This window comes from Micropterus salmoides, unplaced genomic scaffold (assembly GCF_014851395.1).
Source record: "Micropterus salmoides isolate LMB-PRFRI ecotype aquatic unplaced genomic scaffold, ASM1485139v1 Ms_hic_scaffold_3, whole genome shotgun sequence".
NCBI lineage: Eukaryota > Metazoa > Chordata > Actinopteri > Centrarchiformes > Centrarchidae > Micropterus > Micropterus salmoides.
Window position 1 is genome coordinate 27,387,630 of NW_024042261.1, and position 27,073 is coordinate 27,414,702.

Consider the following 27,073-nt stretch of genomic DNA (forward strand, 5'->3'; position numbering starts at 1 on the left):
TTATCAATGCACATTCAGTTTTTAAACTGACAAATTCATTTTCCCAGGTACCAGGAGTGGGATCAGCTTCAGTACTGGTGTCATAGACTGTGTTGTTCACCTCTGCTTCCATACTGTATTTTATTGTGGTTTTCTTAAAATAGACAGACAACACAGACAGCAAATGCATTCTTTTGTTCTAATTTATTTTGCTTATTCATGAATAGTTAGGTTAACATGAAGTGGTTGGAAAGTTAATAGGGATATTGGTTCCTCTTGGCCATATATTATGCTTGGGTGTGTGTGTGTGTGTGTGGCAGGTCAGCGTGAGTTAGAGTTTCTTGGGCATTCGTGCATCCGGTAGGCACACATGTAGAAGATACCTAGAAGAGAATAATCAAGTTATTGAGAAAATAATGTGAACACGAGAATGACGTTTCATTTGCTAATGTGGAACGATGCATACCTGAGAAGAAGGTAAGCACCACTGCCACCCAGCCCATTATATAGGACCAGGAAAATCGCCAGCTGCCATAGCGTTTACCGTAGTAGTTCACTGTCACTCCTGTGTAGACGGCCATGGCCAGCAACACAAAGAAGCCTGCGCATGAGGTAAAAGCATTAGGTTTAACTGATAAACTACATCAGAGAGGCTTGCGTGGAGTTGTGGCTGAGGGGCTTACATGAGATGAAGAAGAGGATGCCGGCTGCAAACGTCTTGTCAAACCCATCAAAGGAGGAGTAGTGGATGAAGGCCATGACACCAATCACAATGCCGATGAAACAAGCCAGCAGGGAAAGAATCATGAAGGCCCGGGTGGCATCCCAGTATGCTGTGGGTGAAAGACGAGGTAAACCTTAGACTTGAGAGACCACACTTCCAGTACTAAAGGAAGAATTCATAATCTTTGTCTTTTTCTATTATATGCACACAACTCATGTAATCTACAGTGTAGGTGTGTTTTATTTTCACTGTTAGTCATGCTTTTCTCCTGTTCTAGCTTGCCTCCTAGTGTTTGGCAATAGACATGCATCTGATTTGATTAAACTTAGCACAGATGAAACTTAAAATGAAACCTGTTTACCTGAAGTATGGACTATATGACTGGTGCAAGTGAAAGTAACCTGAATACTTCTGGGCAAAAAAAGACACATGGGGTTTTTGAAAGATTTCTTGATAACATTAACATGACAGTAACATACTTTCCAACTTGTTTGCACTTGAATCTCAGCCATATTTTACCAAAGGGAAGTAACCCCAGTGTTGCTCTGGTTTAATGTCGAGGTCACAGACTTACTGTCAGCAAACTAATAAATATAAATGAGGATGTGCCTGTGCTTATGCAGTGGAAGACACCCAGCGATTCTTACCAATGCTGTCTGTGTGTGTCATGCATTTCCCAGGCACACAGTACCGCCACAGGCCCTGGTGCATATAATTGCTGGAGTGACGATACTGCATCCAGTAGTCAGTTGCCGTGGAGACAATGAGGAGGATGTTCCCGACTCCGGCACAGAACAAACCACCTCCCATGAAGCTGTACATCCTGCCAAAAAACACTGACTGACACACATGGAGAGAAAACAGAGCAGGTCAGGGCCTCGCCATATCTGGCCCCTGCTATACCAATTATAGCAGCGACTTCCTGTTACAGCATGGAGCAGCACTGGATATGAATAAAGCAATTTCTAAATGCATTCAGCAGGATGCCACAAAAACACTGGAGATAGACAGATCTGATTATAGAAACATTATCGTTAGGCAGTAACACCGAGAGGGAACTCTGTCTGACGGGTCATTAACCTCTAACACTAACAGACTGGTAAGAGTTGGGTCCTTCTTTAAAAATACATACTGTGCTGACACGCATTTTTTGTTTTTTTTGAAGCCCAAAGAATTTCATTTTAAAGTCTAATTACAACAACCAGGTTTCCAAAGATACTTAACATGCTGCTGAATTATGAGGAAAAATGTGTACAAATCCAGAATATTTTTTTCAGTTTGATTTCATAGTGCATCCACAAAAGCATGGCATCTTGGGTTTCATTAGGTAATATAAACGTGGTGTTACAATTTCTGCTAAAGCTACTTAAAGTAATATTTATGCTGGGGAATTTAGAGTTCAAGAGGTTAACTACAAATTGCAGCAAAAAGAAAGATAACTTTTTAATCTATTTTAAATACAAAATATTACAGTTACATACACTATTTCACACATTATGTTTTGACATTACTGACCTACCTTTATCTTTTTTTCCCCTCAGAAAAAGTCAGCGATTCCAATTTCGGGTTGTCAACGCACAGGGTGGCAGGAAAGTTTTGTTTGTGCGTAGGAAACCAAGCGAACAAACGGGCTGATGGGACAATAGAGCGTGCTGAGCCGCAACCAATCGCAGAGGATGAGTTTTGTGTTTCAGGGAATCTGCTGAAAATACAAAACTGTTAAAGCACTGCGCACATCTCAGTAATACTGATGACACGGGGCTTTTCATTCAACATGCTGCACAGCCACACACTGTAAACTCATGGCCTGCAACAGGCTTATCCATGGCCATTGCTGGAAAAGTTCATTTAACAGAGATTATTTTAAGTGGTAAAAATGTTTAAAATGGAGCAATTTGTCATTTTGAATTATGTTTCTGTGTTTTGGGTAAATCCTTTTGTCTGTTATGCTGATGGAAAAGTCAATATCAGGTCATTTCTGACTTTAAATACAATTCTCTGTACCGCCTTGAGTACACATTATTATATTCCAAATTGCGCAGTGTGCTCATTTACATAAAATCAATCCAAATTTTTTTTTCCAGGCAAGTGGTATGAATAATGAAGGAACTACAGCACCTGCACTCACTACAGTGTGTTTTAAAGTCTTTCCATTCCTCAATATAACAGTGGAAAGACAAATTAAAGGTCTAGTCATTAGTCTTACATTTAAATTACAGATGAAAAACTGCTCACACATCTATAAAATAAAACACATGTAGCAGTGAACTTGAACACAGCCAGCAGCATAATTTCACAGGACAAGATGCGTACGGTTAACTTAGCAGAACAGAGTATGATGAGCTGGCAGGTGGGCGGCTAATAGAGACGTGGGTTTTGTACAGTTTGGGTGAAGAAGCTGCAATAAAAAGTGATTTATCTTTGTTGTGGCATCTTGTAGCGAGAGTAGGAGTTGAAAGAGAGAGTTATGAGTGAGAAATTAGTATTTTATTTGCTCTCTTGAAGGTGTAACTGGTGCAGCATACTGTATATGAAGTGGTTTTGGTCTTGAAAGAGTCAGGGAGGAATGGTAGAAGAGATTTTAATCAGGGACATGATTCATCATGAGTCATCAATACGGCCGATTATGGAGTTTGTTTTCAGGGTTTAGAATAAATCAGAAAGTTACTCCAAAATTTGCTCGTTTGCATCAATCAGAATCAACTTTATTGGCCAAATATGTAGACGCATACAAGGGACTTGACCCCTGCTAACGCTCATACTTAAACACAATACAAGACAATACAGACAAAGGCATACAACCAAGCAAAGAAACATAGTTATATATATACAGACGAGAGCTGGACAATCTTTCTACAGTTTACAGTTACTATGAACAGCGTTTATGTATGTATATGCAGTCTGCTATGACTTACTTTTGGATTGTATTTACATGTACAATTAGGCTGATTGTGTCACAGGTCTAAAGTGTAATATTGGACCTTCAGCACAACACCATGTAAAGAACGTCAGTTAGATTAATTTGGATGTTTTAGTTTAATCATTTTTCAAATGTTCTTATTTAGAGCAGTTGTTAAAATGTGTTCATTAGGCTCTTTTTGTCTGTAGGAAAAGCACAGGTGTAAATAATAAAATTAATGAAAGCTGAATTCCATTTAGCTGCTGCTGGTTCACAGTCACACTATCATGGCTTTCTGGGACACTGAATAGAATGAATTAAAAAAAAGTCCTACTGTGAGAAGTCAAAATGTCTGCCGTGAGGCATCATCAGCCTAATTAACGCAGCTAATCAACTATGTTGTTTGCTAAAACCTCCACCTGCTCCTGATGAGGTTTTAAAGTAAACCCGAAAGCTTGAAACTGCAAATCTATAGCTCTTTAGTGGAGCAACTCTGCTTTTAAATGTTCTAAATATCAGTAGATCTCTTGGTGATTTATATGTAATTTCACACAGTGCAGCACCTTTGAGTTGTAGAGGATTCACTGATGACCCACAAAGACTAAGCGAGAGTCACTCGGCATCACAGTTACCCTGCATGTCTCAGTTATGACCACTGGATGGTGCCTTTTATCAAGTCATGCAGCAAAGATGGAATCATTAGTTGGATTTTCTCTCATTACAATCTTTATTCTGTTCATGTTTTTTAGCTGCATAGCCAGACAATCAAATGACAGTTCTCTGTGTCTTAACCCAAGTCGGCTCTTATCATTGTCTTAATATTATACTGTCATCCCTATTGATAGAAACATTATTAGCTGAGGTCTGTGTTCCTGGAATTGTCCATGTTTAGACTTGGTTTCTTTAATTCAGTAATTGGTCAGGTTTGTATTCATACAACTAATCTTTTATTCAGCAGTTTTACCTTTACCTTACAAATTGTATGATCACATCTCATGGTAATTAGGTGTTACAACTCATTCTGGTTGGTTGGAGACATGTTTATTGTGGATGGTAGTTTATTTGTTATCATTGTTATGTTAATCCTAATCAGAAATATTTGTATATATATATTTTAACAAATCACAACTTCACTACTCCCCTGTAATTGCAGTCCCCCCTGGGTTTGATGATTTTTGGATTTTGGATCACATTATGTGCTGTATGTGCAAGTACTGTATGTATGTAATGGGTTATTGTCATTTCACTTCATCTTGTCCAGAAGTTAAACTTCTGAATTGAAAAATATTTGCATATTCTTAATTTCAGTGAAGGAGAAGCACAGACTGAGGAGAAGTAATAATCTGAGAATTTAAAAACTATTTTAACTAACTTATTTGTGGGAAAACCACATCAGACATGGCTTATTCAGTATTTTTATGTCTTCAAATGTCTGGAGAGGAACCCTGAAGTAATGTAAATGACAATTAAAATACATTGATATAAGATTCCATAGCAGAAGACACATGTGAAGTGGTCGAGCTGAGCAGTCAGTGAGGGAGGGTTGTGTAAACCACAGAGACCCTAATCCATGTTAATGGCATAAAAGCATAAAATTGTAGAACCCTTCTAAATTGCATAACCCCTTCAAATTGCACCGGATTACCATTATCCTCCTAGCCTGGTGGGACCTAGGGGGTATTTGCCAAAGTCAGCGGAGTCCAACACAATTTCCAAACCATCAGACTGCCTCCCTGTCAAAATACTGTACTTATACCAAAAAGATATGAAGTGCGTACAGCAGATGAAGATGCAGGCATGAAGAAGAAAGCCTTTTTATATTCCGCTGCTGACACATTTCAGCAGTCGTACAGTGAGATGAAGGTTACCTCCTCTCATTAAGCCATAGCACAAACATGCCTTCTCATGATACAGCAGTCTGAAAAAGTGATAAACAGCATCTTGTAGCAGAGAAGTGATTTTACTTGCCACATGCGATGACAAACTCCTGAGACATCAGAGACATTTGGCTCTGATAAAAACATTTTGAGCTCATCTGCTTTTTTCCCCCTCATTCTCTCTGTTCTTGATCATGGAAAGGCATCTGAATTATCCAACACACATAACTTTACATCTAGTTTCAAGTCACAAAGAAAGATATTGTGTTCATTTAGCTCAAATGGACTGGACTTATTTCAAGATATCTGTCATATAGAGACATATGTCTCAGTACTTTCCGGTACAAATTCTGAGACAATCCAAACACAATTCAAGGTACAGCTGAGGCTGATGGAAATGTTTTGCAGGTATTTAGGCCTATTACATCATTTGTGCGCCCAATTTAGTAATTTGTCCTCAAAAAATCATTTGCATACAACGTATGTATTAATGATGTATTAAGAACATTTTAGATTTAAAAAAACAAAACTAAATGATAGAGCCCGGGGATGGCAGTAATATTCAGAGAAAAAAAGTTGTACATTTACAAGCAAAAAACTTGTAAAGTGTTTTGGATTAATAATACAATATAAGAGTCATTGCAGACATAACAGAAGAGATGGAGCTTTCAACATTTAGGCAGATATGAGGGACTGCAGCAAAGCCACTTGAAAGCACTAGTCACATCTTAGTTATAAATAACAGTTCTTCCCCATTTTTTATGCTTTTGGCCTATGAACAGAAGCATACTGGTTGGTGAAAGTAGCTTATATGTGACGACTGTTGTTATCTGCATAACCTGCATTCAAAGGTTCACTGTGTAATATTTAGGAGGATCTATTAACAGAAATGCAATATAACTATGTTATCAGTGGTGTATAAAGACCTTACATGATGAACCATTGTGTTTTCATTACCTTCGAAGGGTCTTCTTACATGGACGTCACCATGTTGCGCCACCATTTTTCTACAGTTGCCCATACAGAGTGTTTTGTCACTATGTTGAACACGTACAAGAAAGAAGAAGAAGAACAAGTAATGTTCAACTGTAGTAATAGTCGACTGGTTTATTAGAAGTAAGAAAAGAAGAGAAATTTGGACAAATAAAGGCCCACACCTATTTTTTTAGCACAAGAACCAACAGAGCCTGTCTGTACCTTCTCCTTCGAAAAGGAGGGGTGAGCGGAGCATTCATGTGGTATCGGAATAATCAGAATCTTTATTTCCTCCTTAAATCTTTATTGCAAAAGGATAAATAAAGTGTACATGGGACATAAAGAAGTATACAGTACTTTGATTTGTGCAAAATCACGTATTGCAAATACATATTTTGCGAACATGGTTATAATGGTTAGTTTGCTGTCCATGTAGAGTGAACTAGATGTCTGTGTTGTTTATTTGCTCTGATAATGCTAATCTAACACGTCTTTGTAGTAGGGTCCATGTTGATTCCACATTCCGATTTAAGAGCACATGAACACACACTAAATTCGGAAGAACGACTTCACAACTCGCACCATGAATGGTGAATGCACTATGAGCCATTTGTTTCATTTCGCAACCCTCACCACTAGATGTCACTAAAACTTACATTCTGAACCTTTAATATGGTACAGAACCTTTAATAACAGAGGCACATGTTAATCCTATGTTTACCAAGTTTTTTTCTCGTAAATTTGTGATTTCAATCTCAGCGGATTTGTTTTTCTTACAAATTTATGACTTTACAGGTGCAACTCAAAAACTTTGAAAAATAATTTTTGGAGCTGCACCTGTAAGTCTGGGCATTCATCAAATTTTGCCACTGCGTTTCAAATCAAATTTAAATTCTTGTAAAGATGAAAAAATTTAATGGCAATCCATTTTCTAGTTTTTGAGATACTTCAGTCTGGAGCTAAGTAGTGGACTGACCGACATTGCCATCCATAGAGCTGCTGCTAGTAGCAATAATGTTCACACATGAACAGACGTGTTTTTGTAATAAATGTTTTATTTGGTTTAAAAATCTTGACAGAACTAACAGACTGGTGATCTACAGGGAAACCACAGAACACAGTCACACACAGATGAGAGATAAAAACAGTAATACACACAAACACTACACATGCACTGACACACACCCATGTGGTTTATCAACACATTTTCTGCCTCATGTCTTCTCCAGTCTTCCGTCAGACACACACATCATGATTTCATGGTCAGGAGTAAACAGAAGATACATTCATTAATCTGCTGTACATTAATGTCATAGTTACATTTACTTCCCATTGCCTAAAAATAGCCGTATCTTTTAAACTCCGGATCCTTTTTCAGTAATATATCTGGTCACATCTTTAAAAAATTGCAAATATGTCTATATACATGGAGAAAGGGTGAAGCAAATCACACAAAATAAATTATTAAGATTAAATAAAAATAGTTTGTGAAAAGGCAGATGGCTAGACTCAACTCTTTCCCTTTAGTCTTCAGTTTTTCATAAGATACCATGGCAACAGATTGGTGGTTCGCATAGACAGGAAATAATGGTGGAAAAAGGAGCTTGTCAGGTCATGTTATCGCCGTCTGTCTATATGAGGTTCTGGAAGAAAACAAACACAACACAGTGTTTGTTTTCATTAACACAAACATTTTAATAAGGTTCCCTTAAATGTAATATTAACTTCTTAAATTGTGACTAAAATATTTGCTTGTCCATGCTCTTTGGTGGACAAACATCCACCAGTTTTTATGCACATAAAAGCTTATTCAGAGAAAAAGTTCTTGGTTGACATGGAAAAGTTGGTGTATGGATAAACACAAAATGCCACAAAGTGCAATGGAAACACACTGAACTGTGTGGAGCGATGAGAAGGAATAATCTTCCTCAAATATAACACGTAAAAAACAAACAATCAATAATATTTCCATCACATTTTCCACATTGTTTTCATTCCTTTAAGGACTTGCTCTCTTTAAGTTATGTAATCTTGACTGGAGAATTATGTATATAAACATAATGATAATTCTTCTGTATTTTCAATTTTCTGGAAATTGTGTTAGAATGTGTACTACATTTGGATGGAAACCCATATAATGGTTGTGTTAGCAATATTATATTGTTATATATTATAGTGATTGATTTTATTGGCAGTGCTTAAATTTAGGTCAGGCTCTAATGCAGTAGCCAAGTAAGTCTGCACTGTGTATCTGTGATTACAAATCTATGTTAATACTTTTCTCTCAGTTGTGAAAACATAACAACACCTCTGTCAGTGAGCAAACTACAACATTTTATCTTTCAAGCCAACTGGAAGTGTGTTTAATTCTCAGAAGAGAGATTTTGAGTATTATGTTAATAATTTATTTCATCTTTACCTATTAAAGCATAATAAGCATATTATGCATAAGCATAAACGCTTCTTTCAAACACCACCCTTATTTATGTGCATATGTACTGTACATTTACACACAAGAAAATTTGGGGACAGCACCCAAATCATTTTGCAATTGCTTATGCAGTACTGTATTCAACTTAGAGCGAATTGCAAAATGCTGAGTCACATTGTTAGATAACTACTTTTGGCCTTTGCTCAAAACCCATGGGAAAATCCTGCTACCCACTGTCTCAACGAAGCTGACAAGCAGCTCAAAATGCCCTCAGTTTACTGTTGAACTGACGATGACCCCACACTATACAGACACAATGTCTGTTCAGCAGTTCCTACTGTAAGTCTAGACATACCTCATCTTTCCTTCGGCCAGCGGTGGAGGGTCGTGAAAAGACTCCTCCACCCAGGGACCCATAGCCTGACATCTGGACGTTGGGCAGGAAACTGGACTGTCCATACGGGATTACGTTTTCATCTGTGGATGACAAACAAATCACTCAAAGTTACAGCTGTATTTATATAGGTTAAACCCTAAGTGATATAGTAGATTAAAAATAGACCCCCTGCTACTAAAAGCAGATCTACTACTACGAGATAATAACTGTTCATTCACTGGTGGCAGTTGGTTCTTTTTAAGTCAAACGGATTTGTCTGAAGCATCACAATAATACTAATAAACATATACTTGGGTTCCAGCTGTTGAAGCAAAATGCATTTGCTGTTGGGACAGAATTTGTTCTTTTATCATCTATCCTTGACATATAGAGAATGATGTTAGAGAGGTGAGTATCACTTTTTGTGCTTACCCTGTGACGACCACTTTGTAGTTCCTCTCCTTTGGGGTGAGAAATGTTCTCCCCTCTTCTGAAAAGTAGGCAAATTGCTTCCCTCTTTTCTTTCGCTGTCGGTTTGGCTGCGGCTCAAAACATCAGCCAAGAGCTGCAGGGAATCATCTGTAGTGGGAGGGGCTGGTGGAGGGGGAATTTCTGCATAAGATTGATCAATGGTAATTAATAAACTACAAACAGAAATATGGCTTTAAAGCAAAAGTTTGACATTTTAGAAAATCTGCAGATTTGCTTTCTTGCCTAGAGTTAGAGGAGATGATTTTATCATTATTATCATTAGACCTGAAATAATGCTACCAGGATTTGTTTACATTTAAGATGTCTACAGCCATGCAAGCAGCTCTGTGAGACACAGTGGTGCTTTGAACTAAATGCTAACAGCAGCATGCTAAAATGCTCACACTGACAATGCTAACATGCTGATGTTTAGCAAGTATAAAGTTTACCATGTTAACCATCTTATTTTTGCACGCTAGCATGCTAACGTTTTCTAATAGGCACTAAACACAAAGTGCAGGTAAGGCTGATGGGAATGTTATTAGTTTCACACGTATGTGAAATGTAAATAATAGAAAAGTAATTACAATTCAGCCTGTGGGGCATATAAATCTGTGTACAAAACATCATGGAAAGCCATCCAATAGTTGTTGAGATATTTCAATTGGTAGACTGCCAGACCAATGTTGCCATCCATAGAGCCAGGCTGCTACTGTGGTTATAAATGCTTAAAAAGAGTCTTGTGAATAGTAATATTCCTCTCTCTCTTTTTTCCAAACCAAAACAGAAGTTAGATTGTTTTTACAAAGAGTGTGTTATACCTGCTTGGCTGTGTAGCTCTCTCCTGTGTTGTCCATCCTTTGGAGTTTTCTTCTTACTTCTGGATCTGTGCGCCTGGGCTGCGGGGCTCAACTCGGCAGCAGGAGCCGCAGATTGTCCTGACAAGAGAGCACACTGATGTCATCCTCAGGAAACTTAGAGGAAACTAAAGAACACTGAGCTGCACTTTGATTAAATGCAACATGATTTTCATGTACAAATACTTTCTGTTAGGTAACATCATAAACTAAATTATACATGACACTGTGGCGGTTGTGCGCTGCCTCCTGGGAAGTCACTTCCAAAGTTGTCACGCATTTAGCTGAATTTGAACTGACCTTTGCTGAGGCTTTCCCCCTTGAAATCTTCTGCCCATTGGCGGGTGTGGTACACCTCATTGGCATTTGTAAAAAGATCTGGGTTTGACTGAGAGACCTGGGAGCTTGAATGGTGACGGGCCAAGAGGTCAAAATGCTGTAGCCGTGGACTGTCGCTGGGCTTGTGTGTGTCTCGCTGGAGGGGGGACGTCAGTGTTGTTGTCGTTGACGGCTCGTCTGGTTTGGAGGGAAGGCTTGAGAGTTCCTCCCTTGAAGTGTCCATCAGGTAGGTTCTGGCAGGCAGCGGGGGACACCAGTCGTCATCTTCCTCCTCAGAGCTGGAAAAAGAGGGACAATGAGTAATGGCAGTGTCTGAAAGGGAAACGCTGAGCATGTGAAGGCTCATGTAATAAATGTAAAGAAAACAAGAATAAGAGTCTACAGGCATGCAGGCTCTGAAAGGCTGTACAGCAGTGCTTTGAGCTAAATGCTACTGTCAATGTTTACCATGTTCATCATCTTAGTTTAGGGTGACAGCAAGCCAACATTAATTTATTTGTTAATTATCACTAAACACAAAAGCAGCTGAATGATAATATCAGTTTTTTACGTATTTGGTGATAAAGCAAAGCATTTCAGCTAATAATGGCATAAAATAAAAAGTTAAGGGATCACCAAAGGTTTTACAAATTTGCTTTGTTTGTACCAAATTTTAGGTCAATCCATCCAACAGTTGTTGAGACATTTCACACAAAACCCCTATAAATGTCAGTGTGCTAGTAAGGCTAGAGGAAATGTCAAGGAGATCACACAAGTCAGGAGGATACATCCTCTAGGCCATGTCTCTATCAGATTCAATGCCAATCCATCTGATATTTCAGTTTGGACAGACAAACCAACATTGCCTTCCATAGAGACATCCCACTAATATCCATCCATCTATACATTGTCAACCGCTTATCCTGCGTACAGGGTCGCGAGGACCACTAACATGGCTAAAAATATTAAACATGTGAAAAAATATATGTGGGTAGAGAAAGAATTCTTAAAAAAAAAAATTGCATTCATATAAATGAAAAAGGGAATTAAAATAGAGTTAGAGAGAGGAAGAACCACCTCCGTGATTTCTGTTGTCACTTCAGTGCCGTCAGGGCTAATTTAATGACGGACATGTCATTGAAAGTAGAAAGTACTAATCCAGACTGTCAGATGGCGGCTAATGTCATTACAAAAGACACGGCACAGTCAGAACAGCCCTCCCTGTTATGTCTGCAGTCTAATCTGTCAGAACTAGTTTTGATGAAACGCCCCCCCTCTGTAACCCCAAAGCACAATCTACTCACTGCCCGCAGACACAACTGTTGTTAATTTGAAAACTCCCCAGATTTCAAACTTCACTTAAGTTTTGTTTGACAGCCTTGGCAGAGTTACAGGGCAGGTTTGATATCCATCTGCCTTAACTCTCTCTGTCATGAAGGTGAAGTCAGAGGTCTTGATGCTAATAATAAAAACTGAATGAGTGAATATCACACAGTACAAAAGGCAATTGTGTTCTTATAGGAGGTACAAAAAAAGGTCTCACCTGTGCTGCTCTTCTTCTTTTCCTGTCTTTGTATGACTTCTGTCTGTGTTGGCAGGAAGAGGCAGTGACAAAACATCCACCCAGGTGAGAGGGGCTGACTTAGACGAGGATCCGGTGGACCTCTGCTTTTTCAGTTTATCTATGAAAACAAAATGCAATATGTCAGATAGTGTACAGGGTGTTCTCTCCACCCTGACCCTGAGGCTGAAACCATAGCTCATTCTAAATGATAAATATCCTCAGCAAAATACAGGCTTTTAAAACCCTTCTTTATTGGAAAAGCACCAATAATTATTCTGTATCTGTCACATTATGGTATTTCATTATCTTATTTAATGAATAATTATATTGACATATACACTATTCCATACATTGGAATTTTCACCTGTTGCCATACTGTATGCAATTACTTTGTTATTTCTTTGGACTTCTTAGAGCAAGTCATTGTATAATGAGTGGCAGTGGGAAGATGACGTTGCTTTCAAAAAGCAGGAAGCAGGAGCAAGCTTGTCTCAGCAACAAATCTGTTTTCACTGGCAAAAATCAAATCTTACTTATCAGTATGTCACTTTTTCCACCTGCATTATTTAGATGTTTCAGCAATTTTCTTGCATATCCATTTTTTTTTAGCATTTTTCAATTATCATGTCTGATGTGAAGTGTACATTGTTTTTATAATTTAAAGTTTATTCAAAAAGTCTCAAGGTTCATACTACATTACACAGTAACTCCCTGATAAAATTAACTTCACTTGAAATGACTCTAAATTTCCATATAGGGTTAAGGGGGTTAGAAAAAGTATGATTTTCCTTTGTAAAGATGCTATTATATAAAAAAATATAATTCCACACAAACTGTATCAAAAAAGGTGAGATTTAATCACATCTCTTCCCTGTTTTATGAAATTAAATGTATTATATAGGCAGAAAAACTCTCACCACTGTTTTTCTTGGTGTACTGGAGCTTGGCATATTCAGACCCAGAGTGACCAGACTGGATGGTCCACTGGTCCAGGTCCTGCTCCAGACCCACAAGGCCATTATTTGACAGTACTGGGTTGCTGCTGTACGGGTCTGGACCCTGGGTGTAGGATGTACTCGAATAGGTGTCGTAGTACGCCAGCAGGTCGTCCTCAGCAGCTGTGTTGATGGTGCTGTAGATGGGACTGTCGTTGGACGCTGTGCTGTGTTTCTCTGACTGGTTCGGATAGTTGACGATACCAACTGCTGACAAGCAAATGTTCATTTACATGACAATTATCTATTGAGTATTCTAAAATGATTACATTCAAAGTCAGAGAGCTCTTACCGTTATAATATCTGTCTGAGTCCAGTTTCCCAGAGCAGCAGTTGACAGACTCTTTGCTGTTATGAGCGAGATTTGGAGTGGGCCAAGAGTCAGCTAGCCAGGGGTAGTTGCCCATATTTGATCCTAATAAACCAGGCCTGGAAAGAGAGGTGGGATTAGATTTTTTTAATACATTTTCTTTTTAAAATACACAGTAAAATACACAGAGGCAAAAGTGATCTGAATCAAATCATAATCTTTTACCCTCCATTGATGATTCCAGATCCTTCACCATGAGCAAAACCAACTGGAAGAAGAAAAAGCTTTCGTCAGAAGTTTTCAAAAGATTCATTGAAGGGTCAATACAGGGTTTAAAGGAACAACGTGTAAGAATTGAGACTACTATCCACATGTTTAATTGATACTCTAAATACCCCTAAAAATAGGGGGCGGCATATCACATATCAGCTGAGCAACCAAACTGGGATCAGCAGCCTCCCAGTGATCCAGGACTTAACAAAGCCTCCATGACCAACAGAGGCCAACTACCGAGGTGCTTTACAGCAGATCTGACCAGGACTCTGACCCCGGGGACAACAGCGACACGGCAGGTGCAGGCGGGGACAGAAGAGGAGTCAAGCGCGAGAGGACTGAGAGGGAGGTCGGGCATCAGAGAGGCAGCGACAATGTGTAGAGCCAGACCATTTTTCAAGTGTGTGAACTAAGGGTTAACTTCCACCAAACCAGAGTTGGTGATTATTGGAACTGTGTTTTATTTAGTTTCTGTCAAGTTCGAATGAAGTGTGATTTACACTGAGTTAACATGGCATGAAATTTGGTGAAAGACAGAAACTTGAATTCAGAAGGTGTGCAGTTATATTTTTAAATTTTTACACGGAGAATATGTATTTGTCAATATGGGACAACATTTGTTTCTTGACAATTTGAGTTCATTTTGTTTATATACAAGACTAAAAAAGCTAAAAGAGCTTTTGTAACGTAGTGAACTCGCAGCTTGCACACATCTCCCAGTTGAAACAACAGGGAGAGACCTAAGCTATACTACCCGACTATCATCCCTGGGGCTGAAAAATGAAGCCAACATGGAAGCGCCAAACTTGCAGTTGACTGAATGGCCACTTGAGGCCGGCTCCAAAAGCACGGCAATCCCCATGGTCCGCCACGTTAAAACGCCTAACTTTACAGCAGAAATAAACTTGCCTGGTACAAAAACTGTTTTGGTCTCTATTGCTAATTTCCCCATTCATGATAACTGTGTGGGGGGTGAAGTCAGGCATTGCCAACATGGCGTCGGTCACATTAAGCGGCTCTTTAGAAACCTATGGGTGACATCACACAGACTATGCCCATGTTTTAGACAATCTACGATTACAACACAGGGCGGGATGCGGCTAGCTCAGTAGCTATAGAAGAAGAAGATATCTCTGCGACACAATACATGGGCGTGTTCTATATAATGTCAGAACTGTTAGGCTACTTCTTCTCATTCTAATGATAATGTAAGTTAATTTTTTAAACTAAAATTATGTACATATTTTACATATTGGATCTTTAAGAAGGCTGATTTTAGTAGACATTTTATTTAGATACACTGTTGCCCTACATACACACAGAGGCACACAACAGATCTATACACAGTATATCTGCAATATATAAAAAAGCACATGTCATTTGTTTAAATGCTTCTATGGCTGTATCTACAGTCTGTGGTATCTAAATTAACAATATGATAAAAGAATCCATACAAAAATGTGAATCAATACAATGTTTATATGTATGTTAATAGTATGGCAGTAATAGTCGGTGTGGAATATTTATGGGGAAATCAAACGGCATATGTTTTGCTTATCTCTGGGCTGTCCATTGAGTATTTATGAAAATGAACAAATATCTCTCAAAGTCAGAAAACAACTGATGTGTTTGTGTTCATGTGCCAAAGGGCTTATTCCAAAAGAAACTGCATGTAGCGGTTACTGTTTATATATGCTTCAGTGTTTTCCTATATTACAGCCTTAAAAACTGCCCAGTGGGGATAAATACATTTTAATTAACTGAATTTGTAATGAAATTGCATGCAGCACCTTGCGAAATACAAACTAATAGAAAACATTCATCACTACTGGAGATATGCCCAGCAGCCTATTAAAAACTCTGTCACTGTCACTTGTTGAAAACCAAAGCTGAAGGTTTGCTGTACAACAATTGAAGTCTTTTTTTCTTTGTAACGTCACCATTTTTATGAACAAGAGAATAAGAATCAGAAGGAGCTTTATCGCCAAGTAGTGTTTTACACATACGAGGAATTTGCTGTGGTGATAAGGTGCCACAAGTAGACAAACATACAGTCAACATAAATAAATGTGGAAATATATAAATATGGAATTGAAGAACAACGTTGCAGATATATATACATGTGCATTATTCTGGGTCTGTGCCATGCAGAAGTAATGTAACGGAAGAGAATATTGTGTACATATAAATATATAAACTGACAAAATAAAAATATACAACAACAAAGATCAACAATCAACAACAAATATGTGCGATCTGAGCCCGACACAAGATGAAACGGTATTTACATGCGCAGAGACATTTGTATCGTTTGCAAGGGGTGAGTGTCAGTGGGGGACCCGGGCCTTGTTAATGTGACTAGTTGCAGACGGGAAGAAACTGTTTTTGTGGCGGGAGGTTTTGGTCCTGATTGACTGCAGCCTCCTGCCAGAGGAGAGAGTCTGAAACAGTTTGTATTCGGGGTGGGAGGAGTCAGCTGCAATCTTTCAGAGTCAGAGCTATTTAATGAATAAGATGTAACATCTAAAGAGTTCTAAAAATCATCCTGCTTTTTACATTTTTAAGGAGCAATCTCCCTGACATCAAAAATCCCCAACATTGTAATCAGAAATTCCTCTTTAGTGAGATATTCCAGGTAAAACTTCAAACACCTGTCATGATGCTAAAACCTGATAAAGATAGACAAGTCAAAGCCTTTACCACGTACCTGCTGGTGTGTATGCGAAGGATGTGGTATAGTGTCCCAGCTGCTTCCTCCTGCGGTGTCGACAGTACAGCCAACCAGTGAAGCCCATCAGCACCAACCACGCAGCCACGCCCAGTCCTGCGATGAAGGCTGGCTGGCGGACTACACCTGTGATCTGCTCTGAAATGCTGATGTTACCACCTTTTTTCACGGCCGTTGAAGTCTTGTCTGGTGGGAGAGCTAAAAGAAAAGTAGTAGAGTTTAAGACAAAGTAGAGACCTATCAGCATTGTTATTGTGACCTTTTATGCCATCCTGTATCATTTAGATTAGATAAAACAACAATGTAGTGACAGAGGGGGCAGAGCTATACTCTCATCACAGTGGGGGCGAAACTTCAAGTCATTTATACCAAGTTTACATGACCCTGGACTCACTCTGAAAGTCCACTGAGTCCGTCTGTGGCTGACGGAGCTAATCTCAGCCATTCTAGTCAATGCTTGTGCTCACACCAGAAGTGCTGCAGCATGTCCCAGAAGTGTCTCTGCGCTCTAAAGGGGATACGCAGCCAGTGTAATTTCGACAGAAGCCTCGTCAAGTAGCACCGGGTACACAGTAACGCCATAAAGAATCCGGTCAATTTAAAAAATAAAATACCCTGTACACACTCCCAATCGTATATCAACAGTAAACACGGTTAAAACAGACAAAAAACTTAATCACAGTAGAAGCAAAACAACAAGCACTAATCATTGTTGTTGGAAGTGAACTGTATGTGGCTTTTTCGTTTAGCCGTGTCTAATCAACTGACTTTAGTTTAGCATAAAGACTGGAAACATGAGGTCAAACATCTAGCCCGACTCTGTAAAAAGGTAGAAAAGTTCTTAAGCTCACAAATGAACGTGTTATATGTTGTTTGTTTAACCCGGACCAAAAGTGCACTGTAAAAATGACACCTGTGGTGTCATCGTTTTTGCAATGTGATTTTTGTATGGTTTAAAAAACAAGATACTGAGTTTTAGACATGCTGGTAGGCAGATTTTGTTAGCTTTTGTTAGCTATTTTCAGCTGTTTTCAGACTTTATACTAAGCTAAGCGGCTGCTGGCTCATGTTAAACTCACTCATATTTACCATACAGATATAAGAGTGGTATCTATTTTCTTATCCAACTCTCAGCAAGAAAGTAAATAAGCCTATTTCCAAAATGTCAAACTATTCCTTCAAAAGCAGAACGTAAAGTGAAGAAGAAAAAGATCTCCGTTTTACTTTGAAATGTCACCAAATAACACCAAATGTGTTATTAATTATCAAAACTAAATAAATGCTAACATTTAAAATGTACTTTAATAAATGTCTCTGATTCTTGACTAACACTTTTTCACACTCACAACATCAGTGTTGATGATGCCTCTGTTGTAAAGTCATTCACACAGCATAATCAACATTCCAGACCCAGCTTATCGGTGGTAAACTAAGACTGCTCAGAGTGCCTCTTGCCATATTTCTCTATCTGTAGTAGCTGTAACAGTTTGAGTGACTCACTGAGAAGCAGGCTGACAGGTGGGCTTTGAGCGCCCACACCCAGGCTGGTGACAGCAGCCACCAAGACGGTGTAGCGGACGTCAGGCAGCAGGCCTGTAAGCAGGATGGAGAGAACTGCTCCGTCCACTGTTCGGTTTATATGGTCCTCCTGCTCCATGCTCCTGCCTAGACACCAGACCTGATCGACATCAGAGATGGGGGATTAATGATTTAATCTTAAAACATGTAAACACACAGACATTCATTTATCCTGCACAACCTGTGACAAGATGTGGCCTGTTATTATAATATGACAGACTCCAATAAAAACTTTTTAAATTTTTTTGGCATTGGAGCTTTATCTGATGGAGGATGATGACAAAGATGCAGCAGAGATAAAAGAGAAAGAGATGTCAATACAATGACAGTTAAAAGCCAGATTTAAAATCCTGATGTGGCAAAAATACGTGCCGGCAGGCATTCGGTTTATGTGTTAGATGTGTTGCTCTCCCATGAAAAAGTGCACTGATATTCGTTTTATGTGACTCAAGATGGGTTGTTTTTTCAGCTTTTATTTGATAGTTACAGTGGAGATACAGAGGAAAGGCAGGTGAGAGAGAGGGGATGGCATGCAGCAAAGGGCCCCAGCAACTCCAGCAGACCCTTAATTTACATATTTAGCTGAACAATGGTCCCATTTACTGCTTATGAATTCAACTTCATATATGTAAGCTGAAGAATTTGTTATTTCTTCTGTCAAACAGTTACATAGTCTCAACTTAAATAAACAAAATGACCAGCAAAATGTTAATGTTATTAGTTTAAAAAAAAAGCACACTGCAGAATGTTTGGAAGCTAATCTCAAGTCTGCTAAATACTGATGAGTTATTTAATCTAAGTCATCATTATGAGTTTTTAAAAAAAATAGCTTACTGTTAGTTTTGTATCTAAAAATCTTCATTTATATACAATAATAGATACTAATTTTGTTGCAAGTGGAGTAAAACATACAATATTTGGTTTTGAGTAAATGTTCTTAGTTACCTTCCGCCTCTGGTATAATCTGCATAATGTACAATGAATCAATTTTTTTATTAATGAGTACACTTTCAGAGTTGTGATTAGAATGTATCCTGTAATGCCACACTACCAATGCAACATTTAATTTTTAACATTTAAGCCACGGGAGGCTTTTAAGGGGTTCTCAGCAAATTGAATGTCTAAGGGGATTAAGCGTGATCCTTGTCTTCGGCTGATGAGCCTCTACATACGTAAATATCTGGCATTTCATGATCAGACTTTTCCCATAACTTTGTGCAAGCAGACGCAGATGGGAAGAATAAATCAAAACAATAGAACTGTGTGTTCTTATTTTTTCCCTGCAATAGCAGCCTGATGATTAGTAATCAGCGTTGTGCTCATGCTCAGAGACAGATAATCAGAACTCAATGTTTTTTCACAGAGCAAACAGATGATGGGGACAGTCAGCACTCAGCCGAGAATCTGATGACAAAATTGAGTCTCTCTGGGCGGTAGCAGCGCATGTACTGGCATCATAAGAGATAAGAGGCAGTGAATAATTAGTAATTGTTTATTAAAATCAGTGTTTTTCATAAGTATCTAAACAGCAACACTGAGTAATGACTGCATACAACTACAAACATCATAGATTTGTCTATCTGAAAGGCAGAAATGACCCTGAGAGAATAAGACAGACATTCAGGTGTTGTTTCAGGTGTCGGGTGTGGTCACATGCTGACAGCTGTAGTCTCACCTTGTACTCCCGAATGATGCCACTCTGAGTATTATGAGGCGGAGGCTCCCAGGACACACTGATACTGGAGCTGTTGGTGAGCTGAACCACGGATACAGCCTGTGGAGGTGCACTTATAACTGGAGAAAGAGATAAGACAGAAAATATTTTTTGTATTATTATTATTATTTATTATTACTATTAACTGATACCAGTGTTATGGTAATGCTCAATTTACCAGGTCCGCAATTTCCGGATAATATAATGTCCACAGAGCTTCCTTGAAAGAACTATGTAATTTGATACAATAATTTGGGAAAATAGGAATGTCCTTGAAAGAATAGCTCAGTTTAAATCCAAGTAAATATTCATTCATTATTTATTAATAGAAAAGCATGCTCAGCTGACCTGCTGTGTGCACTGACAAAAATATTCTCCTAATTACGCTAGCAAATTAATTAATTTGAAGTGTACCAATTGAACAGTGTCTCTGTATTACTTTCCAAAAAAACAAATAGTATTTCAAGGAACCTTTTAGAGAATTAATAGGAAATTTTTAGGAAATTATGGACATAAACTAAGGTGTTACCTACTTTTGTACATTATTTTGGTCTAATTTTATTTAATTTCATTAAAATCTACATGAAAATGTTCTCTTGATTGTGTTTTAACAAAAAAATCCAACCAAAAGTTCTCTAATGTTAGTGTTGACATCATTTAAAGGAATATTTTGACATTTGGTGGAGTTAAATGAGATGATTGATACCAATCTTCATAGCATGAAGCTAAAACCAGGAGCCAGTAACCTACATTAGCGTACACTGGAAATAGAGGAGAACGGCTAGTCTGGCTCTGTCCAAAGTAACACAATACACCTACCAGCACCTCTAAAGGTCATTAATTACCACCTCATATCTCACTTGTTTGATCCACATAAAAAACAATTCGTTGTTCCACTTCGGGGTTATTGGCCAGACTGTTTCATCACAATATTCTCATCTAATTCTATAAGGCCAATAATATCAACTGTTACTTAAATACTTTACTCAGCTTTACTTGATAATTACAGAAACTAACAAAATTAGTGATTAGCATTTCTTACCCTCCTCAGGTGTACGCAGCAGAACCATAAGGCTGTCATGTCCCTGTAACTCATTGAAGTAAGGGCGTATCTTGACCTCATACTCTGTATTGCTGTGAAGATCTACTAAAATAGTGCTATGGTCAGACGTGGCCTCCACATCCTGGACCAACCAGGAGCTGCCGATAGTCCGGTAAAATATACGATAACCCTGAATGTAGCGAGACTGAAGGGCGACCTGACAAAAGGTTGGGGATAAACAAAAAATACAGAGAAAAAGTTTCACATTTACATCAATCAAAAACAGAACCAACTGTGTTTGAACTTCAAGCTAATCTGTTTGTGTCACATAATGTTTGGAGGAGTTTTTGAAGTTAATGTTCAGAGATTAGCGTGTCCTCCGCACATCGCAGGCCGACTTTGAAAAGTAGACTTTTTCATCTGCCAAGTATTCAACTCACAGTCCAAGAAATCTTGGCGCTGGTAGGAGACAGAACCACAGGCTTCTGCAGGTAGACAGACACCTCTCCTAATTCTCTCTGCACCTGTCTGTGGTCCACACCCTGTTCTGTAGGACTCCCATCTGAAACAACAAAGAAATCCATTCAGTCCAGGCCAAAAATAACCCCCAGTTGACTAGCAGCTATTCAGTAAGAAGAAAAAAAGAAAATCTTTTTGATGAAATTTAACATTGCTCAGGGCAGAAGAGCATCACACTGAGAAAGCAATTAGTTATGAGACAGCACATGCAAAGCAATTTTTTCTAAACCATGTAGCATATTATCTTGGTGCCAGCCTTGCACTCTCTCTAATTTCTTGCTATAAAAAAATATAAACTGAAATCAAGATTGTACAGTAGGACTCATATTATGTAAAAGCATAATCAGTAAAGGATGAGTTTTGCTTATATAACTCACCCTGCGTCCTGACAGGCTCAGAGATCGGGCTGGGGTCACTGAGGCCGTAAGAGTTGACTGCTCGGACAATAAAGAGATAAACAGTGTTGGGGAAGAGTCCGACAACCGTGTGCCTCTCCTGCTTCACGTGGTCTGCCACTGTTTGCCAGGTGCTACCCACTGATTGGCTGAGGGGGAAAAAAGGTTGTCCTCAGAAAACATTTAATTATCTCAAAATATCAATAACATTTTGTGTAATAATGATACAACTATATCAATATCGTGAGATGAAATTAGTGGATTTTATCATGATTTATTTATTTAAGGATTTGGGAAAAAGTCAGATGATAGTGTTACACTTGAAGGTGAAGGTCTTTTTCAGGGGGAGATTTGCTGTCTTTGACAGAGCGCTGAATATTAAACCTACAGTTGTCTATAAAGTACAGTTTCAACAGGCAAATGTGCTGACCTCTGTGTGAACATTTATCATTAACTCCTGTCTTGAGAGCACGGCTTCATTATCATGTTATCTAGAGATACATTTACATTACATTTATTCATTTAGCTGACGCTTATCCAAAGCGACTTAGTTAATTGCTATACATGTCAGAGGTCGCAAGCCTCTGGAGCAACTAGGGGTTAAGTGTCTTGCTCAGGGACTAGGGGTTAAGTGTCTTTACAAACATGATTGAATGAATGAACAAATGACTGAATGAATAGATCGACTCCTTCTGGATCCATGAGATTCTGTGCATCTAAAAACCCATGGCTGTTCTCAAAGCTTGCAGACAGAACAATGACTAGTTTGATTCATCCCTTTTATTGCAGTAGGTTATAATGATGGCTTCAGAATGGGTCCAGCAAGGATACAACAGCCCAGTGCTATGCAGGGATGGGGACTATCAAACAGCTTGAGCACAATTTAACATTTTCCTTCAACTCGGTAGAGGAGAAAATAGCAAGGTAATTACAACAATGAAGGCCACAGTGTTTTCCTGTCATCAATGGTTTCTCCTCTGCCACCTTTCTCACCAAATGTTCTCCGGAGTAACAGTTTTGCCATTTAAAAAAACAAAAAAAGGAAAAAAAGAGTCAGCTGCATCTGTAAGTGGGTACGGAGCGTAAGATTTCTTCTCTTTTAAATGACATGGAAGCATTGTCATGTGTTGTGCACAATATGGGATACCATAACAGAAAACATAATTTTTGGTCGTTCTTTCTTTGTTCATGCTGATGCCTGAAAACAAACATTTTCAAACAATTTGTTGGTGGTGGAGCGTGCAACAGTGAGTGGATCTTCATCACCAGCTCTCCGTGCAAGTCTGCCACACTAAGCTCTCTTTCCACAAGGAACTATCTGTACTTGTGTGTCTGTACACTTGCTCTGCACCCTATCTCCAGCTTCTGTAATGAGTGAACTCTGCAACTAGGCTAGCATCCCCTCGATCCATTGCCTCAGGGCAGGACAGAGCTGCCGAGCTGACCACTGCAGTAATTGTCTCCTCTTTCACTCACTGTCTGTCTCGCTAAAGCCTCTGGTTGGTTGTTAGAGCTGCTGTGACTCTCCTCAGGATGCCACGGCTAAATACTGATGCAGTGAGTGCTGTGGTTCCATTGCAGGAACGTCACTTAACAGGACTGTCTCCCTCAGGCAGAGGGAGTAATTTCTGAAGTCTAATGTTTCTAAATGAAGACTTTATTATCTGGGAACAGTCAGAATACTAACAGAATGAAACAGAAACTGTGAGTGGGTGAATACAGATCCTTTTTGAGATAGTGAGACCTGAATTAGGGATGGAAATTCACCTAAATAGTCCACTCAATTGTAGACTGTCTTTGATGAATTTTAACTTTAACTTACAGAAGGGGGAGGGGTACATCATAATAATTATAATAATGAGTCATTTTTCTTTTCCATTGTTCGTTCTCTAACAGCTATCAAGTATAGCAAACTAAACAAACAAATGTTGCAGCTGGATAGGTGGCTTTAAGACTAACATTAAAAAGGGGCATTCCACCAATGTCACATGTAAAAGACAGTTTACTAGTCTGATAGCATTACATAGCCTGTGAAAACGGTTGTACGTGAAGCCTGAGAAAGTTACTCAAAAGGCAAGCATGGAGGTCTTATGACACTTATGAAGATCTTATGACAGATTTTATATGGTGTTTTTGGAGTTTCATGCATATTTTGGACTAAAAATCAGGATTTATATAATTTATAATAGGAAGTGTGAACTTTTACTTGTTACTTTTAGAAATTATTTGAAAATGTTATTGTGTAACTTAGAAGGCCACTAATTGTCTTGCGTCATCTAAAACTGGTGACCTTTTCAGTCCATATGTACCTATTCATAACATGGTCCTTAGTATCTTTATAATAAGCCTGCCAGTGGATCTCTTTTTATTCAAACCAATTTTATTTTATGTGCTTTAGTGTGTTTTTATGTCCCTTTTTTTATCGTGTGATTATACCTGGTTGTTCTATCTGATGTTTATACTTATACTTACTCATGCTCCTTCTTGGTTATTGTTTTTAATTTTATTGTTTTCACTTGTGCAGCACCCTGTAACCTTGTTAGAAAAGGTGCTATGTAAAAAAAGATATTAATATCATCATTATTATTATTCACCCCAACTATAATTAACATGATAAACACATGTACATAACTGTTTTTGCACTTTGTTACTTCCTATACAGCTGCTTTCAATACTGTTATATTAATTATTAGCTCTATATGTGTATTTTTAATTGAATCCGTCCTTCGGGTGAGACGTCGAGGTCCTGACTCATTGTGGTCATTAAAGATCCCATGGCACTTGTTGCAAAGAGTAGGGGGTTCCCCGGTGTCATGGCAAAAATTCCCAACCTGGCTTTTGCCATCTGGCAATCTAATCATCCCCTGTAGTAATTGGCTCAATGTTTCCCTCCCTCTCTGCCTCAAGCTGATGTGTGGTGAGCGTTATGGTGCTAAATGGTTGCCGTGCATCACCCAGGTGGGTGTTAGTTGAGGTGGTAGTTGATTTGGTAGTTGGTGGTAGTTGAGGTGAATCCTCCCCACTTCACTGTGAAGTGCTTTGAGTTTCCATGATAAAGCGCTATATAAATGTAATGCATTATTATTATGTTTTTACTTAAGTACTTATCCTTGCGTATGAGTATTTATCCTTGTGATCCATGTTAAAGACACGTTTTAATTGCCTTGTGACAGAGAATAATGTTTTCAGATTCTTTTTCATTTCACATTATAAACTGTCAGCATGCAATGAAAATTACTCCAAATGGTACTCAAAAACCTTCTAGACTACAGGAATGGGAGTGGGACTTCCACCTTGTATCCGTGTGTCACTGCATACCTGAAGGCCTCGATGATGTAGGAGGTGACAGCAGCCCCACCTTCGTGAGGGTTGGACTGCCATGTGAGGGTGACAGTGTTTTTGGTCACCTCCGTCACAACAGGCTTCTGCGGAGGCCCTGGAAGCTGGATGAACTCAGAAACTTTGGATACTGAAGAAACTCCATCTGCTGTTACACAAAAATATATTTTTTTTTTTATACCACAACAATAGACTGATTCTGCTGAAATTGTGGAATTTTGTCCTTTAATGGCTACAGACTGTGCTCTTAAGAACAATGGCAGTAGGAGTCTGTAGTTTCCTGAGCACGGAGGTGTAGTGTGAGAGTGACAGAGTGTGAAGTGTAACAGAGAGACAGAGTGTGAGTGGTGCGAGTACCTCTGACAGTCAACATCCCACTCCAGCTCGATTCCCCTGTGGCGCTGGATACCATGCACGTGTACATCCCAGAGTCTGTGTCCTGTTAAACAGTCAACATTTGAGACAGGCACTCCCCAAAAAAGCAAAAAGAACAAGTGCTGCAAGCAAGTTTTTTAATATTTTAAGCATCTATTTAGGTATCTGTAAGAATGTTTAAATCAAGAATGTCTACAGCAAAATCATGTAGACTCAATCCATCTGGCAGATCGCACATTTACTCCACATACAATTTGGAGTTACTCTGTACTTCTACTCTACTACATTTCAGAGGGAAATACTGCATGTTATACTCCACTACATTTATCTGACAGGTATAATTACTAGATATAATTAGTAACAGTATAGTAGGTCAGCTGAAAATGCAAAACATTTAAATTGGTCCAAAGGCAAACATATAGCACATAATAGAAAAGAAAATTAATAAATTAATGAATAAATTATTCAAGAAGAAGAAGAAATTGATTATTAGTATTGCAAAGGACAGTCTTCTTCTTCGCTTTATAATTTCAACAACATCAACACACAGTTCTTTGGTGAAAACGTCTTGGATTTGTTTATTAATCAAATTTATATTTTATTATTATCATTATCATTATCATTATTATTAGTAGTAGTAGTAGTAGTAGTACCAAATTACATACAAAGGAAGTTATTTGGAACTTCGGGACCTGTAAAATAAAGCATTAAACCCCCAGTAACTGATTTTTTGGCAACTTGCGGTCAGCTGAAACAGGGTGTAAGCAACGCTGATGTATTCTCACCTCTTCAAGGGGATATGGCGAACCTGTTGCTAAGCTCGTCTGAATCAGCATTCATTTGGAGTCATGTTTCTGTCCACCCGATGAATGGGAGTCTAATTTTCACTCTCTTTTTGCTCCGTGTTTGGTCTCCACCAATTCCTTAGGGGACATATATGGCTCTTTGGCTGCTAACTGCTCCACTATGGTCACCAGTTTCTCTGTAACGCTGTCTGCCTGATGTTTTTTTTACTGAAATATCTGCTTGGTGCCAATGAGAGTGGAACAAAACAGGAACATTGTGGGTCATATAAGCTAAACATTGAAATATCAAAAAGGTCATTAGAGCTGAAGGAACTGCAGAGTTGGGTGGTAGACATTTGAAAAATATTTATTATAGCAGCTTTATGTAAAGGACCTGAATATTTCTTTGACCGCTGCTGTGTAGTTTACCATCATCCTTAAATTCAAGTGTAATCCATACATGGCTAAAACATAACATTTTCACTCAGTAGTCATCAACTCGGCCTCAGTAGCTCTAAAAGCTTAAACCATGAAGCACCACACCACGCT

The 27,073-nt window shown here is 38.7% G+C and overlaps 2 protein-coding genes across 2 annotated transcripts in view; both read right to left on the reverse strand.

Moving 5' to 3' along the window:
- Nucleotides 1-196: 196 nt before the first annotated feature.
- lim2.3 (lens intrinsic membrane protein 2.3) lies at nucleotides 197-1,624 on the reverse strand. Its single transcript, XM_038693951.1, has 4 exons — nucleotides 1,351-1,624; nucleotides 663-812; nucleotides 446-580; nucleotides 197-362 (listed from the first exon to the last, which is right to left on the reverse strand). Exons 1-4 carry the CDS (start codon nucleotides 1,523-1,525, stop codon nucleotides 301-303), a joined length of 522 nt encoding a protein of 173 aa, XP_038549879.1. The 5' UTR covers nucleotides 1,526-1,624; the 3' UTR covers nucleotides 197-300.
- Nucleotides 1,625-7,489: 5,865 nt separating this feature from the next.
- The window catches only part of LOC119883183 (roundabout homolog 2-like), a 93,393-nt gene continuing 73,809 nt past the window's right edge, over nucleotides 7,490-27,073 (reverse strand). The window contains exons 10-26 of the mRNA XM_038693744.1: nucleotides 25,722-25,803; nucleotides 25,344-25,512; nucleotides 22,008-22,174; nucleotides 21,552-21,673; nucleotides 21,112-21,328; nucleotides 20,031-20,149; nucleotides 18,278-18,455; nucleotides 16,757-16,975; nucleotides 14,002-14,044; nucleotides 13,759-13,895; nucleotides 13,389-13,676; nucleotides 12,451-12,589; nucleotides 10,890-11,206; nucleotides 10,554-10,670; nucleotides 9,694-9,873; nucleotides 9,241-9,362; nucleotides 7,490-8,097 (exon numbers count right to left, since the gene is read on the reverse strand). Of these exons, the coding sequence (XP_038549672.1) occupies nucleotides 8,086-8,097; nucleotides 9,241-9,362; nucleotides 9,694-9,873; nucleotides 10,554-10,670; nucleotides 10,890-11,206; nucleotides 12,451-12,589; nucleotides 13,389-13,676; nucleotides 13,759-13,895; nucleotides 14,002-14,044; nucleotides 16,757-16,975; nucleotides 18,278-18,455; nucleotides 20,031-20,149; nucleotides 21,112-21,328; nucleotides 21,552-21,673; nucleotides 22,008-22,174; nucleotides 25,344-25,512; nucleotides 25,722-25,803 (2,628 nt within the window). The 3' untranslated portion in view covers nucleotides 7,490-8,085. The remainder of the gene's footprint in view (nucleotides 8,098-9,240; nucleotides 9,363-9,693; nucleotides 9,874-10,553; nucleotides 10,671-10,889; nucleotides 11,207-12,450; nucleotides 12,590-13,388; nucleotides 13,677-13,758; nucleotides 13,896-14,001; nucleotides 14,045-16,756; nucleotides 16,976-18,277; nucleotides 18,456-20,030; nucleotides 20,150-21,111; nucleotides 21,329-21,551; nucleotides 21,674-22,007; nucleotides 22,175-25,343; nucleotides 25,513-25,721; nucleotides 25,804-27,073) is intronic.

Bases quoted from the DNA above. Each gene is read 5' to 3' on its own strand.
- lim2.3 (XM_038693951.1), bottom strand. From the start codon at position 1,525: ATGTACAGCTTCATGGGAGGTGGTTTGTTCTGTGCCGGAGTCGGGAAC. The intron at 581-662 runs GTAAGCCCCTCA...CCTCATGCGCAG, and splicing joins CATCCTCTTCTTCATCTCAT to GCTTCTTTGTGTTGCTGGCC. The intron at 363-445 runs GTATGCATCGTT...ATTCTCTTCTAG, and splicing joins GGTGCTTACCTTCTTCTCAG to GTATCTTCTACATGTGTGCC.